The sequence below is a fragment of the Phlebotomus papatasi genome, chromosome 1 (genome assembly GCF_024763615.1).
Source record: "Phlebotomus papatasi isolate M1 chromosome 1, Ppap_2.1, whole genome shotgun sequence".
NCBI lineage: Eukaryota > Metazoa > Arthropoda > Insecta > Diptera > Psychodidae > Phlebotomus > Phlebotomus papatasi.
Window position 1 is genome coordinate 60,369,683 of NC_077222.1, and position 21,241 is coordinate 60,390,923.

General features: G+C 34.1%; 3 protein-coding genes across 4 annotated transcripts; 2 read left to right on the forward strand and 1 right to left on the reverse strand.

Annotated features, from left to right (window-relative positions):
- Nucleotides 1-1,132: 1,132 nt before the first annotated feature.
- LOC129809524 (uncharacterized) lies at nt 1,133-13,504 on the forward strand. 2 transcript variants are annotated; one of them, XM_055859443.1, is made up of 5 exons: nt 1,133-1,337; nt 1,435-1,973; nt 7,261-8,014; nt 8,080-8,404; nt 13,260-13,504. In XM_055859443.1, exons 1-5 carry the CDS (start codon nt 1,212-1,214, stop codon nt 13,292-13,294), a joined length of 1,779 nt encoding a protein of 592 aa, XP_055715418.1. In that variant the 5' UTR covers nt 1,133-1,211; the 3' UTR covers nt 13,295-13,504. The 2 variants fall into 2 exon arrangements, with proteins under 2 accessions (XP_055715418.1, XP_055715419.1); XM_055859444.1 differs by lacking the exon at nt 13,260-13,504 and having other exon boundaries at nt 1,142-1,337; nt 7,261-7,864; nt 7,935-8,014; nt 8,080-8,181.
- A 65-nt stretch (nt 13,505-13,569) lies between these two features.
- LOC129809525 (uncharacterized) lies at nt 13,570-16,353 on the forward strand. Its single transcript, XM_055859446.1, has 2 exons — nt 13,570-14,394; nt 15,770-16,353. Exons 1-2 carry the CDS (start codon nt 13,726-13,728, stop codon nt 16,322-16,324), a joined length of 1,224 nt encoding a protein of 407 aa, XP_055715421.1. The 5' UTR covers nt 13,570-13,725; the 3' UTR covers nt 16,325-16,353.
- On the reverse strand, nt 16,339-21,137 carry LOC129809526 (G-patch domain and KOW motifs-containing protein). Its single transcript, XM_055859447.1, has 3 exons — nt 20,956-21,137; nt 20,221-20,894; nt 16,339-16,672 (listed from the first exon to the last, which is right to left on the reverse strand). Exons 1-3 carry the CDS (start codon nt 21,087-21,089, stop codon nt 16,383-16,385), a joined length of 1,098 nt encoding a protein of 365 aa, XP_055715422.1. The 5' UTR covers nt 21,090-21,137; the 3' UTR covers nt 16,339-16,382.
- Between the last annotated feature and the right edge of the window lie 104 nt (nt 21,138-21,241).

A 21,241-nucleotide genomic window follows, 5' to 3' on the forward strand; every position in this document is an offset into this window, starting at 1 on the left:
ATAACAAAAAATGTAGCTTCGACTAACAAGATGACGTGAAAAAGATATTAGAAGAATTCCCGAAGGCCAAAGAACTATGAGAATGAAAGTGGCCGAAATAGGGTACCAAAGCTATGTCTGCATTTTTCTTCATTTTAAAATGTATTCAGAATGATTTTAGAGTAAATAAAGACGGTAAACTCTTTACAAGATTGCAAGCAACACTCTTACAAAAGAAAGAATAAAAAAATCAATTTGTATTTAAAATATTACATTTCAAACTTGAGACTTTGACGCTTGCATGCAACTCTGCCGAAATTTGGCACACTTACCCTATAACTTTTTCTTTTCAAAAAATAATAATCTATTGATCTGTAAGAAACTAATTATATGAACATTATTCAATCTCAAGTATTTGAAGTACATTGACAGAATGTCAAAACCTTGAAAACCCGTTATTAGGAATGATTCAACGGTATTTTCGCACATGATCAAATATCCGCCTGGGTAATCTATAAAATATCCAAAAATGAAAAAAAAATCGCATGATGCGTTTTCGAGCAATCCCAAAAAACATGGTTTTAACGGAGTGGGGAGGGGTGGGGGGGAAACAGAGGGGCATATGTTAACGATCCTTGGGTCGACTTATGGGGGGTCCCCCGAAGATCCCAAGTCGTTATCTCTTACCGTTTGGCCTCTGGAGCTGGCGACAGCCAGATAGACTAGACGCATCAGACAGACAAACAGCGTGACGGCATTTCTGAGAAATTGTCTGAAACGCGAAGATTTGTTGAGAAAAGTGGTCTCCGGGAAGTGGAAGGTGGAAATTTTGGGGGGTGAAAAAATCGAGGGATTTGTATATAAAAATAATAATAGTTCTAAGAACTATGAAAAAGCACATCATTTTTTGATGAAATACTATGGTAACCCAATTGGCCTTAAAGGGTTAATGTGATTGATATTAACTAATAATATTGAAAGATTAGGAACTAATTTATTGCCTACCATAAAACTATCTTTTGTATTAGAAGCCCTCCCATTGTAGAAAAGAAAAAATAACAAAAAAAATCATCTGCCCTGGAAATAGTCCGGAATTTCAACAAAAAAGCACGATCCCGCAATAAATGGCCCATACAAACGGGATATTCATTCTCTTCTCTTCCAGATAAAGCTCAAATCAACGACGCATTCTCACACAGTAGGCTTCAATTTTGTGAAATGGAAGTGTGACAATGAGTAAGAAAAAGGAAAAAAGTTTTCTCTTCGAGACTGTGAGTGGTAAGAATGATGGAAATAGTGGCAAAAGGATGAGGGAATGTAGAGGAAGTTGTGGCTTCTTGGGTGCTCTGAAATCCCTGGTAAATCTATTAATTTAATGTACTGAATTTGGCAATTTGCATAGGAAAGTGATAAATTTTGTTACTCTGTCTCCCTTATCATTCCGCATATACTAAGCTACGTCATAGCATCACGACAGGAGCCACATCAGTAACAATTCGTATCGATTTGGAGTATCCATATCTGCAAATTGCTGACAATGGTGTGGGCATCTCGAAGAGTGAAATCGGTGAAATTGGGAAAACAACTTTTCTCGATTTAATTACGGCCGCTGAAGAAGTTTTAATTGAAACAATGACGATGTCTATGGAAAAATCTACTGTAATGAAATTCCGCAACAAAGTTTTATTGGTGCCCAAAAACACGGAGGTACTTAAGGCTGGAGAAGAAACCTTTGACTGGCTCCAACCCTCATCACCATCTCCATGGGTGGCCCCAAAAGCAATTTCATGTACAATTGAGAGTCCACGTCATCAAAGACATTCCGTTGGGACAACTTTTACATTGACAAATATCCAATTATCAATTATGGAGAAAATTGAGCAATTGGACAAGAAAATTGTCAATTTCGTCAAACATTTTGCCATTGTTCATTATCAGATGTCCATCACCCTCAAGAACATCAAAGGCAATAAACTCATCTTCGGCGCCAAGAAGTAAGTTAGCCCCTATCCCTCATAATTATGAACCTAAATACTCATAAATTAATTATCTCATTGATATAAATAGCTTCAATTATTATTTCCAGAATTTCCTTTTATCCTAAAATGATACACGTGTTCCAGATATTTCTCGGACTTTGAGGAAATACACAAAGAAATTTTGCAATGCGTACCTAATTTTTGTTCCACCCGTTCCTCCAACCCTGCCCAGAGTCATATTTTATAGTAATTAACTGAATCTCTAATTTTGAAAAAAACCGACTGTATTAACAGTCTCTCAATTAATGCCTGAACGGTAAAAGTTTGAGACTTAATCTTTAGAAAACCCTGTTCAGAACTGACGTATTTAAAGGAAATTTTACCATCTATTCTCCTCGCCCATCGTCACGCTATCAATCAAAGTCGAATTTTAAAATGTTTAAAGAAAGCTGAAATATTATGAAGTGATGATGTTTTTGCATAATACATGAATGTTTGCAGAGTGTAATGATATTCTCAGTTACGATGAAGTAAGAGAAAGCACAGCTATAACAATAACTGAAAATTTGAATTTCAAGTTTTAGGTATATTCACAAAGTAGAAAATCAGTGATAAGCCGTAAACTTTAGAGTAACTGAGATTCTTTACAGGAGACCTCCGAGTGCTTGCAATTTAGGGCATTTGCAACTCGGAATGCGTGAAAATTCGATTGTGTGTTGAATTTTGGAGTCATATTTGGGCTCCTTGGAAAGGTCTTGGAATTCCTGGCAAGCTTGAAAAGATTCCATCAGTAATAAACCGGTTCATAATCTATAAACTAAGTTATAAACGAATTATATTACTCCTAAACCATTTTTGGCTATGTTTTGAGTAGTGATTCCAAATAACTAACCGGGTTTTCAGAATAGACGGTTAACCTGTTTTGGATGGCTCTGAAACCGGTTAATTGGTTTCAAACCGGTTTTAAATTTAGGATTAGGTTATGGAATTTTAAACATTTTTTCAAAATCTAAATTTTGATATAATATTTAACACACAAATATATTCTTTTTCTCAGTTAAACCGGTTTGAAATCGGTTACATCTCTAAAAACCGGTTTTAAAACCGTCTCCAAAATAGGGCGGTTAGCCGGTTTTTCGAAACTGGTTAACCGTTGCTGAAATCACTAGTTTTGAGTGACTTATTATTGATTCAAATCGGTTGTGAACCGGTAAACTTAAGGAAACATTGCTCAGAGAGAAAACTGCTCTTCTCGTCATGAATTGAACCAGTAAAGAACTTTAAGGTAAATAATGCGAAGGTAGGGGAAAGCTCACAGGCTTTGCACACACTCTGGCTTTAAATATTTCATGTTTTTCCCATATTCCTTTAATGAATCTGACCTAAATATTGTAATAGCTAGTCTTAAATTACACGTTTCTTGAAGAAATTACACAATATAATAATTAAAGGAATGTGGATGAAAGAGATGGCAAAGCATTCCAGCTTTGCAGAATGCTCAAACTCACGAGATAGAGCTCTCCGTGAATTTTTTTAGCATGTTCTTTTGGTGTTTACTAGTCTACTAGAGATTAAATTGATTCATAAATCACAAATGCATTAGTAAAGAAATGATCATTAAAATGATTTGCATGAGTTATAAACATACGAATAAATAAAAAATGTTAATACGAGAAAAACGAGTCATTTACGGTTATTTACCCGATTCAACACTGATTTCAAGACCAGACAAACTTTGATTTTCGAAAATTCAAGATGGAGATTTTTTAGGTCAAAGGTATGTTTGAACGAACTGTTTGCCTGGAGCACCCCTAAAACATATACAAAAATAAAAGAAATCGTAGGAGCCGTTTTCGAAATAAACCAATAAAACATGAATTTGGAGGGGTTGGAAAGGGGTGAGGTGAAAAATAAAAAAAAAAACGTCTGCTGATAATGTTTTTGATTGGGAGTCACCGAAGACCGGAAGTTGATATATTTAAGCGTTTAAGCTCCAGGACAGTGACAAGTTGAAAAAAAGTCGATTATATAACTGCTATCTCTTTGAGTTCGAGCAGTAAAATATAAAGTGCTCAAAACCAGAGTGCGCGAAGCCTGAAAACCTTCCCCAGAAAGCCTTCCTAGGTATAAGATCTAAGTCACGAGTTCGAGCACTTCGCAAAGCCTGGGATGCTTTACCATACCTTTTTTCATTTATTAGATATTTTTCCTCATTTTTTGTTTCAGCTCTAGTCCAATTTTTTTTTAAATTTTGGGTTTTGAAATAGCTGATAATATCAAAATCATGCAAGAATAGCAAAATTTAATAGTTTATGTTGCCTTTCTCGTTTCTGTCTGATACAGTTTTTAAAGTTCTCCTAAAATTAATTCTCAGTGTTTTTGAAAAAATAATAAAAAGAAGTAGGCAAGGGGGAGATATTAGGGTCAGAAGTGGTGTACATCTGAAAATGAAGTGCTTGGAAGTCTTTGGAAGTGGGAGTGTCCGAAAATAAAGTCATCTCTGTCTAATTCCGAATTCTGCAGACTGTACGTTACTTTTAGCTCAGATTTTAAATTCGAATGGCCGAAAAAGTTTTTTTCTTAACATTTTACAAGTTCGGTTATGATAATAATTCGGAGTAAATAACGCTAAAATTTATTATAGTTTAAGTAGTAGCTAATATAACTTATACTTAAGGAATATCCCGTAGGTTTCCTCCAGCATTAATATTTACTTTTTTTGCTTTTACTGGTAAGATTATATTGTCTTACATCCCCCTAATGCTGAGTATCCTTCTAATAAGTCGATATGTCCTTTGAAGGACTTTTATAAAATAAGTCAGGAACGAAAAGGTACTTTTGTAGTATTTAATGTTAGTCGAATTTTGGAAAGGCAAGTGATGGACTTCCACAAAAAAAAACATTTTGGGGGTTTATTTAGATCGTGTTTAAATGATTGAAGAATGGCTTAGAAAATTTCGATATAGGGATATAATTATTGAAAAGATCAACTTTACTTTAAACGGTCTCTAATATTGATGGCAATATTGTGAGTATTCGAGTGGAAAAATTATAGAATTGAAGAGATTATCAAGATTTTGGAAAACAATAATTCGATAGTATTTCATTATTTAGCCCTCTAACGGGTAAGACCGCCTCCAGACGGTCTTCACAAAAATCATATTTACAGCGACAATAAAGGTTTTATTTATTTAAAAGTGCTATAGTGTCCTCGGTAATAGTCTTATAAACATCTCTTGATAGTTTAAACTCATTTTGACTCTTCGTTTTGTTGCTATTCCCAGTTTTGTGTGACAGGTCAGAGAAAAAGCAACAAAAAATATTTGTGCAAAAAAACTCATTTTCAATTTCCATAAAAATACCGATTTAAAGTTATTTGACTAGAATAAATTTATTTTTTACTGAAAGATATGTCATTCTACTTTGTATATTTTATTTAAAAAAATTGAAAAAACTAAAAATGTGAATTTTAGAAGCAAAAAGAGTTTCAAAAATTTTTTATATTTTCTCACCTAGCGCCTAAACTAAAAAAGATAATGAAGAATGGATGGTTTTTTCGACTTTATTGGATCATAATTATCCTAGAAAACATTGTTTTAGAACTTTTTCGCATATTGAAGAAAACACCGTTAGAGGGTTAGGAAAGCTTGGTACATGGGTTTTTTCACTGAAAAGAATAAGGAGAACTATCGAAACTGTATTACGTGTTATTATGGCACTTTTTGCTCGTAATATTTTAAGCAAAGACTTCTCTATCCAATTCCGGAATACACGATTTGCCGGATCCCGTGCTGTGTTTAAACAGGTATGAAGTCTCTGGGGGATAACGGCAATGAAGTAAGAGTGTGGTGATGAATAGGGTTTTAAGAGTAACCTTAGAGACATCTCACTAATCTGACCGCTATCCTGTCGAATGATCTATTGTTCAGAGTAACTTACGTAATTTTTTCAAACGTAACAAGAAACTTTTAGCCGATAAAAAATGGTCAACTTTTGGAAAACAATTATTTTTGACACAATATTAAATAAATTTGTTTTTGAAATGCATGAATAATATTTATGGATTACAGGCATGAAAAAATAAAAATTTGAAGAATGATTTTCAATTTGATTTTTAATTTGAAGAATATCTGTTGCAAGAAATTCAAAATAAAGCAAAATATTAAAAAAATATATATACGTAAAAATAAATTTTTTGAGAATTTTTTAAATAGATTTTTCATAATATTAAACAAATTATTGATTCCTAAGTATGAGAATTGCATGAAGTATAAGAAGTGCCGGAAGTATTGCAGCTTTTTCGGGAGTTTTCCGAATTGCTGGAAGTGTGAAGAGCTCTTCTATATAAATTGTGGAAATGTCTGGAAGTGGTGTACACATTTTCACCCTAATATCTCCCCCTTGGAAGTAGGTCTTCTGCGGATAATTCACCAATCCAATACCGTATTCAAGACCTTTCCAAAAAAAAATTAACTTAATCAATTCAAAAATAAACGCATCAGAGTGGTTATAGTCTTATCTTCAAAAATTCAAGATGGTGATTTTTTTAGGTAATTGGTTTGTATTGGCGAAAACATATCCAAAAATAAAAGAAATTGTTGTTTTTCAAATAAAACAAAAAACAACATGTTTTTGGCGCGTGTAAAGAGGGGCAGAAGGAAAAGAGAAAAATTTCTAGAAATAATGATTAATTGATAGACACCGCAAGCCAGAAGATCTTTTACCGCTTAAGCTCTAAATATTTGTCTAACATTCTAAGATCTTAGAAGTGAATCCGGACTTGCCCTAATCGATAAAAAATAAGCACTTTAGACCTGATTAAACATTTCTCTTGAAAAAGCATTATAAATAGTGATTCAAAGCCGTAATCGTAGTTATATGGACGAAAATTTGACCTAATAAACTCGAAAGTCCAAAATAAAATATTTAGGTCGAATTTTTTTTTTCAATAAAATGAGTTTGAAATAACAAGCTAAAGCACTTAGAGAAATATTTCCTATCTCTATCAAATTTTCAAGTATTTGCAACTTGGTAAATTACCAATAAATCCCTTTTTTCATTTTTTGTTCTTTGAACGCCACAGCTTCAAATTTATATACCTCACCCAAATCGAATTTTACCCTTGTTTAACCCCATTAATGGTGTGTAAAGTGGTATCGATTGGCGCTAAAAGTGTCATCGTGCTAAATCAGAGAACAACAGAGAGATTTACTGAGCAGTAAATCATTTTCCTATGGAGCTATTCTATGCAATTTGCACGGACCCTTTATAATATTGACGCCTTGTGTTGGTAACTTCCCAGGACAAAATCAATTACCGAGAGAGTCACGTCAATTTTCAATTTGGCTGATATGGAATTCAATTCGATAGTCAAATCCAGCAACAATATTACAATTGAGGCATATTGGGGAACAAAACTCTATCATTCATCAGCCATTCAGTTTGTCTTTATCAATGGGCAACCATGTTCCAATATACGTCTCTTGAAGACCATCAAGAAGGAATGGAAGTGTGATACTAAGAAGAAGTATCCTGTATATGTACTGTGCATCACAATCAGAGCCATTGCCAATGGCAATATCGACAAAATATCTCATGATTCTGTCATCAAGGATTGCATTCGAGAATGTGTGGCTAAAAGTGGGGGATTCAAGGAGGCAGGATATATATCTTCTGATGACGATGACTTGCAAACCACCATGAAATCCGTCTACTGTCGACCTCAATTCTTTTGGGAAACTAAGCAGCACAAAAAGAAAAAGTCTTCTTTGCAGAATAAGGAAGATCTGGAAATTTTCAAATTGCCATCACCTCGAGAAATAGAGGAAAATCACAAAAGACCCTGTGAAACATCAATTCTGGACAAGCATACCAAAACACCAGAAAAATCCATCACAAATCTCACTGTGAGTGAGATTCATCCAAGGAGTTCCAGGAGGTATTTCATATCTCAAACTTCATCACCATTTTTTCCAGCTTCTTCCTCAAAATCGATCACTCTGCCCTCTCAAAAGTTCATCAATCAATCCCTATTTGTTGGTCACTTGGAAGAAGAAGTGAGTTGTATTCTCTTATTACAAATAAAATACTTTTCACCAAGCAATCTCTAAAATCCCAACAGACAAAAAGGCTTCGGAACGAAGTGAACTACCTCAGAAATTCCAAAGCCACTATCGACGAGCTGAAGAAGAGACGAGAAGAGGATCAAAGGAAAATTGAACAATTAACGAGAGAAAATCATAAGTTGATCTCCAGTCAAAAGAGCCCCAGGGATTTGCCTTTTCATGATGACGGCAGTGAACCAAAAAGACACAGATTAGCACCATCTCACGAATGGAAACATCCTGAACCCCAGTCTGGCAGCTCCACCACCATCCACATTTATAATTACAATCAACTTACGGTTTTAAATGGACATCAAGGACCCGGATACAGTGGTCAAATTGGTAAGTCACAAGCATTTAACATTCGTACAATTTCATAAAATAAAATCTGCCAACATAATATTAATATGAATTTTCACAAAATATTTATATTCTTTCTTCAACTGTTTTCTAACATTAATATTTAATTTCGCACCTAATGTTAACATTTCTATCAGTTCATCACTCAGAACGTGAGTTTTTCTTGGCCATTATTTTAGGATACCTGGTTAATTACCGATTGAAACTGAATAATAAATCATCTCAAAACCTTTTCGCAAAGTAATAAAATTAGTAAAATGCAATTTATTGCAAAATACCAATTCACGGACATTAGTAGTTCAATAAAGCAAAGAATAATTTTATTGCACAAAAATAAATCTAATTAGAATCTGTCTGCAAAAGTTGCAATTCTCACGAGTTAAGCCGCATATGGCTAAGCTTTAAGCCTCAAGACCGTATTAGAGCCCAAATATTATTGAACAGTATTTAGGTTAGAAGGAATTATTGGAGGTCATTGGCATGTACTGTATTATTTTTAGTGCTGCGCTTCGTCGCAGCACTAAAAATATCTAAAAAGATTTTCAATTCTCATAAGTGTATTTCATTAAACCAAAAAAAAAAACAAACAGAGAAAATTGTGAAAAGGAACTTTTTTTTTTAAGGATGTTTCAAGAAAAAGTGCATATTTTGAGACGAAATATTGATTTTAACACACTGTGAAAAGAAATATTTTTTTGAAATACAGTTTAAATTCAACTAGAACAGAATTTAATTCTGAACAGAATAAGCCTTTATTCCTTTTAGTTTTTTTTAATCTATCCCGCCAATAAAATTAGAATTGTGAGGAAAACGCACTCCAAAGTTTTGGATATTCGACCGAGTGCTTGCAAATCTGTTTGGCCTCCCTTTGCTTTCGTCTCTGTAGCTCCTCATGCCTCATAAATTGATTTTTATTTTTTTTTTTTTAACAATACTCATGTATTAACACGATGATCGATTTGAAAACTTTTTAAAATTAACACAAGAAAAATTTCTTTAGTATCCTACTTAGCATGGTCTCTCATTTGACCGAGCGCATTAGTTAGGAAAAACCACCAAAAAACGGTCGATATAGGCTTAGTGTTAATCTACGAGGAAATAGTTCGAAAATTTAAGAACATTTAATCTCTAGCAATTCTATTCTAATACATTATCTGAACGGACGGGTTAATAAAGTTTTTAGCATTCCAACTCGTGAAAAAAACATTGAAGTTTTTTTTAATTTTTATTTCTGATTCTAGCTGCGGAGCGCATAAAACAATCGACCGAAAAAAATTAAATAATTTTTCTTTGTTCTTAAAAACATACGTAAGAAAATCACAAAATAGCCTGTTAATTTTAGGCACTCCGGTAGATGTTACCCCTTGATTCAATTTAAATAGACAGGGGCCATACAGGTGTTAACAGCCCTTTTGGATCCTGTTTTACAACAAATGGTAAAACTTAAGGCTACCCTTGAAATATATTAGTAATATATCCTAAATTAAAGATGTATCATTTAGACTACAATTGGAAAACTTACTTATACGACGTATATAGGGTGGATTTACCATTTCTCGCCAATGCCCCACTTTTCAACACTAATATTTAAATAGTTTTTCTTTTCATAATTTGTGAAATAAATGAGTTTGGTTGTAAAGTTATTTGTATTTCTACTGCTGCTATTCACAGAGTCAAAAAAAGAATAAAAGTTTGTTTTGGATTTAAGTTCTTGAGGATTTTTTATAGCAATATTATTATGCACTTGAATCCAATATGTCTTACCAAATATGCCAAATGTCAAAAAACTTTAATCGAACGAATCGAACATAATTTACGTTTTTGGATATATTATTTGTCTATTGAATATTAAATTACAATCGTAGAATACATAAAATTTGTATTTAGTTCATGAATATTTCATTTTATATTATTTTTATGTAAAAATTAGGCTCAATTCAATACGGTACGCTAACTTCATTTCATACATTCCCAGTTGACAAAAATTATGATTCTTTGTTTGCTGATATTGTCTAATAATTTGATTTCTCAAATAAAAGCGAAGAAAAACCGAAGATAAAGTGTTCTATTTTTAAAATTGTCCTGAAATATTGAGAATTGCGGCTTTTATAGTAGAGTTTTGATTTTTTAGCATAATTTTTTTGAGAATATTTCGCCTTTATAATTTGACAGTAAAGATTTATTCTATTTTAGAGGTACTTTCCATAAATTTCCTTTACCTTATCCTTTATTGCCAAATTTTACAGGATAAATACTCTCGAGGATTAGTCTGACTATATTAATTCAATATCAACAGTCAAAGAGTTCTAAAATTATTTCCATTATTTCACAGTCATATGTCAGGGTGGTTTTTTTAAATTAAAAAAAAAAGTCAAAATATCGTCGGTTGCCTCAGCAACTGTGCTAACTGCATTTGCTTTGTGTCAGCATTCGTTGTAAGCAACTCATCGCTGCGCGGCGTTTGCAATGAATGCAGACACAAAGCAAATGCAGTTAGCACAGTTGCTGAGGCAACCGACGATATTCTAAAATACGTACAATCAATTTTCGGACGGTTTTCTGGTAATAAGCTTAAGGGATTACGTGTGTAAAAAAAATAAAAAATAACAGCATATTTTTCTCTTTTTTTCGACATAATAAAAAAAAAATATTTCAAGCTCTTAATCATACAACAATGCATTTTTGCTATATTTTCTGAAATTTTCCTTTAAACATTTTAAAAAATCAGCCGCTGAGAAGCATTCATCCGAAAGCAAAAAACTTAATATTTCCGGATAGCAGATAAGTTAAACTATAGTCTTTGAATAAAGGATTTTTGAAAAAATGAAATTTGGATTTTTGATAGAAATTTCATACAAAAATTACCATTTTCAACGTATTTTACACAACGTTGTGTCTTGTAAAGTAAACTTTATATGAAGGAAAATTGAAATTTTCCGTTCAAGAACTAGTTTAACTCATTTGCTAACAGGAACTATTTAGGTTTTAGATTTCAGATGAATCTAAAATGAGTAATTTTGTCCACCGAAAAGTGAATTTATTTTCATTAAGTTCTCCGGTAATCAAGTCCCACCGTGTGATATTTTAATTTTTTTTAATAAAAATTTTAGAAAATAATAGTTTTAATGTTTTATATGCCTAATGTCCTCTACACCCTAATACCAACTAGACACTAGAGAAATTTAAAAATTTGAAGCAAATTACGATTGTGTATAGGAAAAACTCTTCAATATGGAAATAAATTTCTCTGGTGTATAGAGGCCATAAGAGCTTGAATTAAATAATTTTTTATTATTCCTTTTAAATATTTTTAACTTTTTTTAATATTCTTTTTTATTCTTTAATAAAACATGCTGTTTTTTGTAAAAAAATTCGGCACATATTTGTTCCAAAAATTAGCTCGTCCACGAACACCGAAAATTTTTGGAATTAATTTGTACCTTTTAGGAGAAATAGAAAGATACCCAATATTAGTGAAAATTTGTTCCAAAAAAATAGCTCGTCTAGTATAAAATCGTATCCCTCCTCTCACACTCAGTCACCCGTTATCCCCGTCATCAACGAAGCGAGGAGGACGCCAAATCTGTGGCAATTTTCGTGCTACATGGTTTCACTTTTTTAATTCGAGATTCCCTTCCCCTCCTGCTGCCAGGACTCGCATATGATTTCGTCATGCACGCGTCTGTATAAAACACTCTTAAATTGATTTTTATCTCGACTGAAGTATAGGCCTTAACTGTAAGATGAAATCACTTACACGAATTTGCTCCCGACAATGGGAACAAAAAGATTCCCCATATGAGTAACTATTTCGTTCCAAAAATTACCTCGTCCACGGACACCGAAAATTTTTGGAACAAATATGTTACAGATGTAGGAATAATATTTTTATAAAAAATATGTACCAATTTGTTCCTGATAGTGAGAACAAAACAACCGATTGCAAAAACTTCTGTTCCAAATTTCAGGAACAAATTTGTATAAAACGAAATCAACTCATATTTGTAGACATTCCGCCGTATCAAAACGTTTCCAAAAGAAAACTCTAACCAAATTGTAACTATATTTCGTAACGAAATTGTAAAGAAAACTTTTTGGAACAAACAAATATCTTCTCGAGGTACAAATTGATTCCAAAAAAAATTGTTCCATGGAAAACTTGTTCCAATATTTTGGTCAGTGTCCAAAAGTTTTTACCGTGTAATTTCAGGTTTTTTTGATCAAAAATATATTTTAGCTCAAGAATTAATCGAGATCCTCCAAAAAATATTCTAGATTTGTGGTGTCCTTATAACTTGTAATCGTCCATAAGTATCGGATTTTTATCGATTTTAAAGAGCCCAAAAAATTCGTTTTCTCAAAATGTCTATATTTTCCTTTAGATTTAAAGACTCAGAGTCCCAAAAGAGATGAAAGAGTTAACTCAATAAGAGGAAGTGGGGCATATTTGAATTGGGGCAACTTTGAAATTGAAACTTTTCTCCTATATTTTTAAATGAAACTGGACCTTAACAAGATATAATGATAAGGCTCAATTCCATTTAAAAATAGGAAAAAAAACTTAATTTCAAAGGTGCCCCAATTCAAAGGTTCCCCACTTGCCACTAACTTATCCAAAAAGAAAAAATGCCCATGAAAAAATTGCAAATGCTCATTGTGGTGATTTCCGAGCATTTTAACTAAGCGTGTTGATCCGACATGCGAAGATTTTAGTCTTGTGTAAGAGCAGCTTTATTTTTACTGAACATAAATATTTATATTAGATAAATCGTCAAAAAGCACTAGCTCTCATTTTATCTTGATATTCTAAACAGCCTGTGTACTTTATTTTTCGCAGACAATGGCAATAACTCTTTCAAATCCCAGCTTTAACTAAATGCTCTCCAGGTGAGATTAGAGGAAATACTCGGGAAGTATTTCACAAGAATGTGGTACATTGCTTCATTATGACGTCAGCATTTATAATTTGCATTGTGTTCTGCTGATCAAGAATAAAAAAAGAAGCGCCCGGAAACATCAAATCAATAAAGAAGTTAAAATGAAGTTTAATGTAATAATTGAATAAAATTTCTGTACTATTAAGCATTTTATATCTTTATCGTTCTCTTCTGTTAACTTATCACCAAAACTTGAAAGATAAAAATACACCAGCGGCGGTGGAATATCATCTATTTGATCATTCACAATCCAGTCATTTTGAGACAGTCACAGCGAGTGCTTGGTTAACTCTTGGGTAAGATTTTGCAATTTTGAGGGTGATTTGATCGTTTGGAAAGGTCAGGAAAGTGCAATTAAGGAGTAAGATGGAACCGGTTAAAAGCGTGTGTAAATGTCCGGAATTTGTGGGGGATGTACTTGTGGCTATTGCTAGTAGACGGGGAATTACAAAGCCACGCTTTAGCTATGAGAATGGATCAAACTATGGTGACGGATTTATTGGAATGGTAACTCGTGTGGTGATTGTTGATGAAGATAGTGGCATGGAAATACGCCTCATTTGCAAACACCTCAAGCACGATCCCAACGACACGGACACCTTCACCAGCATGGACATGTTTAAGCGTGAGATTTTCATCTATAGCCACGTGCTGCCGGAAATTGTCCGTTTGCAGCTAGAGAAGAATATCCCAGCAGATGAGGGCTTTTTCTCTTTTCCCAAATGCCACTTTGCCCGTTTCAGTGAGCAAAATCAGGAAGCAGCGCTCATTTTCGATGACCTCCGTTTTGAGGGCTACCAGATGTTAGAGAAGCGCCAAATTCCGGATGTTGAGCACGTAAAATTGCTAATGAGACAATTGGGACGACTCCATGCAGTGTCATTTGCTCTGCGTGAGCAGAAACCTGAGATCCTCGAGCAGTTTAAGTGTCTGGATGATGTCCTGACCAAATTAATGAGGAGAAAAGTGATGCAACCTCTAGCTGTGAAAAATTGTCACCTAACACAGTCAATACTGACTCCAGAAGATGACATGGTATTTTTATTTTTTCAATTCCATTTTTTTTTAAACCAAAATCAATTTAAATAGGGTAAGGGCTCATAATTTTGACCAGTCTGCTTATAAGCATCGATGTTCCAAGTTTGAAGTGCAATACTTTCAATACTAATTTACTTTTTTTGTTTACTCTCTCTTCAGAAAAGTTGTATAGAAATTTTGCAAGCTATTTATCGTCTTATTTTTACTAAAATTAGTTTTAATAAGTTTAAAAATGAATTGATATGTAGAGGTGAATTTGACTCTTATTTTGGACAACTTGGTTATTAATTTGGTCAACTTGGCTGTAAAAATGGACAGCTAATCCGCCTCAACAGAATGCCCATTGTTCTTCATTTCATGAACCAATCTTACCAAGTCTTCTTTCTGTTCATGTAAGGGAAACGTAGAATGCCACAAGAAGCCCGGAAACTTTCCATAGCATTCATTAAAATGAGTTGACTTCGGTACTCCAAGTACGCTCGGATTTGTGCATTCCCTGGCCTTTCCGGAAGCCTTTCAAGACATTTCTCGCTACATCTCTTTCGTAGAGATGATGCTCCTTTTTTTCTCCCGGCATTTGTCCAACCTAGTCATCACAAAAGCTAAAACTTCATGAAATTTCGTGAGAAAAACACCTGTCCAAAATAAGAAGTATCACCTCACTGGTAAATGTCTTAAAAAATTTCCCATTTTTCACACGAAAAATGTAATTCACAAGGAAATCTCACTTCAGTAGGGGAATTCTGTAACGATATGACAATGTCATATGACAAATTTTCGTGATAAATTTGGGAACAGGGCAACATTAAACCCCAGTGAGCGTCGAATTGACATTACGAGGAGTTCTATGAAGCTCTTAGTAATTAATATGAATGTGATTTTCAATTAATTATTTATAATTTCCCAGATAAAAAATATAAAAATTGTCATATGACATTGTCATATCGTTAAAGAATTCTCCTGCAGGTCAAATGTACAAATCACCACTAACGTGAATCAACACAATATTCAATGAATATTTAATAATATCACTCAAAAAAACCGAAGAAACATTGTTAGTACTTCATCACAGCCAAATAAGACTGAAGTAAACACAAAGTTCTGTCATATTTCTCGTAAGCAATTGCTCACACTGAAATTTCAACAAAGCAATTTCAACTCAAATCATATTCAAAATTTAACGTATTTAGTGTTAAAATCTTCCAAAAAGAACAAATATTTAGATAGAATTCATTATTCATCAAATATTGAAATAAATATCCATAATTTTAATCAATTTATTTTTAGTGTCCAATTTTATTCTCAAAGTGTCCAAAATAAGAAACTGGACAAAATTATGAGCCTTTCCCCTATTTCTTTTGATTCTCCACAGAAAATCAGGGAATTTTTCCAACGCTGGGAATCAACAATGTGGACAGATATTTCTGAAACAATCCATGGAGAAAATGCCGAACCATATGCTGTTATCAATCACGGGGATTGTTGGATAAATAACCTGATGTATCGACATGATGACCAAGATAAACCCAGAGAAATCTCAGTAATTGACTGGCAAATGTCTCGATATGCATCACCAGTTCTGGACATGATCTACTTTACCTTCACGTGCACCAATAAATCCTTCCGAGATCAACACCTTCACGCCTGCCTAAACCTCTACTACGACTCCTTCGCAGAACTTCTCCAGAAACTCGGAGGAGATGCCTCGAGACAATTTCCAAAATCAGTTCTGGAAGAGCATCTGAAGAAATTTATGAAATTCGGAATGGCTATGTCAACTTTTACCACTCCCCTGGACACCAAATACGTCAATGGATACACGTCTGAAGGAGATTATGTTTCTCTCAATGAAAGCAACAGGAAACATTATGAAGAAAGAATGCGCGGAAATATCAATTACTTCTTCAGCCATGGCTGCACGAACTAGAAAAAAAATAAAGATTTACCTTCTCTTCAGTCTTCTCTTTATTCCTCCCGCTCCCCAATCAATGTCTATCGCGATGCCGGCTCTTTGAATGAGAAGATTTCCTGCTATCACGGTAATCTCGATCCCGACGGCTACTAGAATGCCTGTGAATTCTGCCATCTGACTCTGACCCCGAAGAATCTCTTCGATGTCTCCTACTCTTGGACTTTGACGACCTCCGACGATCTTCTTCGCTGCTACTTCTTCTCCTGTGAGATTCCCTTTCCTTCCTCGAAGAATTCTGATGAGATGATCTGCTCTTTTCTGGATTATCCTGTCTCTTTTTGTACTCTTCATACTTTGCCACATCTGAAAAGTCACGGAAAAATTAAAATAACGAATCTTTATCAATCTGCTTAGACAGATGAGATTTCTAATGTCTACCGGAAAAATACTTTATTATACAGTGGTGTAATCTGAAATTTCATTTTGAATTTCGAAAAAACAAAACTATTTCATAAATCTAAAGATGTATAATTCAAAGGTTTAATAAACAAAAAAAACATATTTTTAAAAATCGAAAACTTTGTAAAAAAAAAAAATTACTAAAGAATGTAAAGTTAAGTTGAAGCGTAAAACCAGGCTTTTTCATTAATAAATTATCTAATATATTCTACAATCTCATATTGCTGTACATTTAACAACCTAGAAAATTAATATAAGACATATGCAAAGGTAGTTAATTAAGAAGGTATCAAAATGGAGTCTGGTCAAAATCCCGAAAAGTTTTAAATCCTGAATAAGCCAATATGTCGAACGCCAAAATCCCGAAAGACAAAATCCAGAACGCCAAAATCCCGAAAAGCTAAAATCCTGAAAGCCAAAATCGCAAACAGCAAAATCCCTAAAAGCCAATATTCCGAATGGGTAAAAATCCCGAAAAGCCAAAAATCCAGAATGGGCCAAAATTCTTACTGGATGAAAATCTCGAAAAGACAAAATCCAGTGAACAAAAATTCCGGAAAGCTAAAATTCTGAAAGCCAAAATCGAAAACAGCAAAATCCCTAAAAACCAATATCCCGAATAGGTCGAAATCCCGAAAAGCCAAAAATCCAGAACGGGTCAAAATTCTTACTGGGTGAAAATCTCGAAAGACAAAATCCAGAGAACAAAAATCCCGGAAAGCTATTCTGAAGGCCAAAATCGAAAACAGCAAAATCCCTAAAAACCAATATCCCGAATAGGTCGAAATCCCGAAAAGCCAAAAATCCAGAACGGGTCAAAATTCTTACTGGGTGAAAATCTCGAAAGAAAAAATCCAGAGAACAAAAATCCCGGCAAGCTGAAATCCTGAAAGCCAAAATCGAAAACAGCGAAATCCCTGAAAGCCAATATCCCGAATGGGTCGAAATCCCGAAAAGCCAAAAATCCAGAATGGGCCAAAATTCTTACTGGGTGAAAATCTCGAAAACAAAAATTCAGAACGCCAAAATCCCGGAAAGCTAAAATTCTGAAAGCCAAAATCGAAAACAGCAAAATCCCTAAAAGCCAAAAATCCAGAATGGGCCAAAATTCTTACTGGGTGAAAATCTCGAAAACAAAAATTCAGAACGCCAAAATCCCGGAAAGTTAAAATTCTGAAAGCCAAAATCGAAAACAGCAAAATCCCGAAAAGCCAAAAATCCAGAATGGGCCAAAATTCTTACTGGGTGAAAATCTCGAAAGACAAAATCCAAAGAACAAAAATCCCGGAAAGCTAAAATCCTGAAAGCCAAAATCGAAAACAACGAAATCCCTAAAAGCCAAAAATCCAGAATGGGCCAAAATTCTTACTGGGTGAAAATCTCGAAAGCCAAAATCCAGAACGCTAAAATCCCGAAAAGTGAAAATCCAGAACAACAAAACTCCGAAAAGTTTAAATCCCGAAAAGTGAAAATCCCGAAAAGCAAATATACCGAAACGCCAAAGTCCCTAAAAACAAAATCCCGAAAAGCGAAAAGCCTATGTAGGCCACAATCCTGGAAAGGCAAAATCTCGAAAACCAAAATCTAGAATTCTAAAAATTGTCATAGCTACCCTCACGGTTACCCTACCTTGCTGGAGCCGAAAGGAAATTTACTGAATCGAGAAATTATTTCATACATTAATCCAGCGTATAATTTTATCCCTTTCAGAATTTTGACTATTCAGGATTTTAATTTTAAGCTACACCTTCATAAACTTTTATAAAATTCCTTAAAGTTATTACTGAGCTTTTTATTTATTTTTTTTTATTTTAGTTTAACATTGATGTTTTGTAATCTCAGTCATTACACCTCTTGCCATGCTGTAGTAAACCTACTTAAAGTCAAACTTGAAAGTTTTAACTTGTAACTCGAATTCGGAAATATATATTCAAGAAACCACAAAAACATTAGTCTTGGTCGAGTAAGTGAATTTGAAATTGTCCAAAAAACGACTTTCTATAAAATAATTGTTAATAAATTGAAATATTCCTTGCAGCCACTGAAGAAGGTTCATATTCGGACCGAAAGCTCTGGGCAAGGTTAACCCGTTCAGTCAATGTACCAGAAATACTTGAGATAAAATGTTTATAGAGTAAATGTCTTAAATTATGGCTTAGGGTAAGTGTGCCAAATTTCGGCATAGTTGCATGCAAGCGTCAAAGTCTCAAGTTTGAAATGTAATGTCTTAAATACAAATTGATTTTTTTTATTCTTTCTTCTGAAAAAGTGTTGCTTGGAACCTTGTAAAGAGTTTACCGTCTTTATTTACTCTAAAATCATTCTTAATACATTTTAATGTGAATAAAAATATAGACATAGCTTTGGTGCCCTATTTCGGCCACCTTCATTCTCTTAGTTCCTTGCCCTTCGGGAATTCTTTCAATATCTTTTTCACGTCATCTCGTTTGTCGAAGCTACATTTTTTGTTATTCTTTTGTATTGTATAATCTCTAGAGTACGTAAAATCTAAAAGTTCATGAAAATTCGAAGAACAAAAAAGGTGGCCGAAATTGCAAACTGGCCGGAATTTGGCACACTTACCCTAAATGTAAAAAAACGAATATAGAACAATCACTCTATTGTGTTTTTCATTAAAAAAAAACATGGCTGATTGATGAAAAATTCGATGGTGAAAAGGTACACTTTTAATTTTTCTGAGAAAATTATAAATTAAAATTTATGAATTTGAATTGATTTTCGCTTTATTTGGAGCAGAGGTGTGCAAGAAACCGTTGAAACCGAATTAATGTCAAATGAAACATGTACGTCAATGGTCAAAACGCTACTATAACAAACTTATTCTGACGTTAATTCGGTTTCAACGGTTTCTTGCACACCTCTGATTTGGAGCAAAATTACATAAATAATGAAACAGACGTATAGAAAATATATAAATAAAAATTTAATACTGTATTTATTATGGGAAAAAATTGTTTTCCATTTGGAGTAGCGAAAAGTTTCCATTTGGAACAGGTTTTGAATTAGCTTAATTTATACTTAAATTTCACCCTTTAAGGACGATTGGGTCATACATGACCCATAGTTTTCCAGGACTCCTAGGAATATGAAAATTTCTTTTTAACCGTAAATCTCTTATTTAGGCTAAAATATCGAGGGAAACTTGATTTCGTTGAATTTCGCTGAGCGGAAAGCTTCTCATCCTTAAAGGGTTAAAAGAAGAAAAATAGCTTCTGTGCTAAAGGTGCTAAATTACCCCATTGCATTGTATCTTGAGATGGTATTTTCATAATTTTCAGACAACGAGAGACGGGTCAACTAAGCATCGAATTGCAATTTAGCTCATTTAATCAATTGACCAGACTCCAAAATATAAGTGATTTTTTTATAATCTTGATCAGAATAACATCGTATTAATATAGAATTTTTTACAGTCATGTTCTTGTACTTACTGATAACTTTCCGATTTTGCAAGAACTCCTTCTCAGTCACTGGCTCAATGAGGTATTCGCTGATAGATTCCCTCCCACCGAGAGCCAATTTAACATTTATCCTCCCAGTTTCCTCATCCATCCCTTCAACTTGGCCGTACATTTCTGCAAACTTCCCGCCAAGGATCTTTACATGTGCATCTTTCTTGATCTTCAGCTCTTCCTTGCTCACTGAAGAAGAGTTTTGGGGCTTCGTGGATTTCACCACTTTGTCAGCTCCCAATCCCAATCCCTTCGGTCGGCAAACAATTGTCTCGTCGATGTTTTCCTTCTTCTTGTGCTCCTCCTCTTTCCAGCCCATACCACGAAGCATCGCTAAACCAAACTGCTGAATAGGGACACTGTCATAGTCATCCAATGTGGACTCGGAAGCCCCATCGAGCGGTAGGTCATCAGCTTTCAGAGGTACTGCAAAAACTTTCTCTTCCGAAGCCTCTTCCGCCTTCCGGAGGCTCTCAATGATCTCACGTGCAGCCCTCTGGTCCAAGGTCTCCTCTTTATTTATCTCACTGGAAACTTCTGTAGATCCCTCCTCTTTCTCCTGTGGTTTCTTCTTCTCAATGAGCCTCTCCAGAGGAGATGTACCATTCTTCAGCGGAATGACCAAAGGGGCACTTACTGTGGGGCTAGTTTTGCTGAAAATGTCACAAAAACGATTAGCGGGAGATGAAAAGCGAGGTTAGAGCAAACTCTTACCCTGATACTTTAATTTCCTGTCCCTCCAGACACTCAATAAGTTCTATTTTTTCTTCTTCCTTCTTCGGAACACTGTTGAGTTGTGGTTTTTTCACAATTTTACTGAATCCAAAGGAGATTTTCTTCCCGTCCATCACGCTTCTTGTTTACAAATAAAGCAAAAACAATCGATGAAATTCTTCGATGAAACCCACCTCATGAATTACCCTCTAGCGGCCGCTAGAGAAAACAAAATATTTGAAATAAAACGTCCAATACTCTTTTTTTCATGCAAAAAAAATCTCAA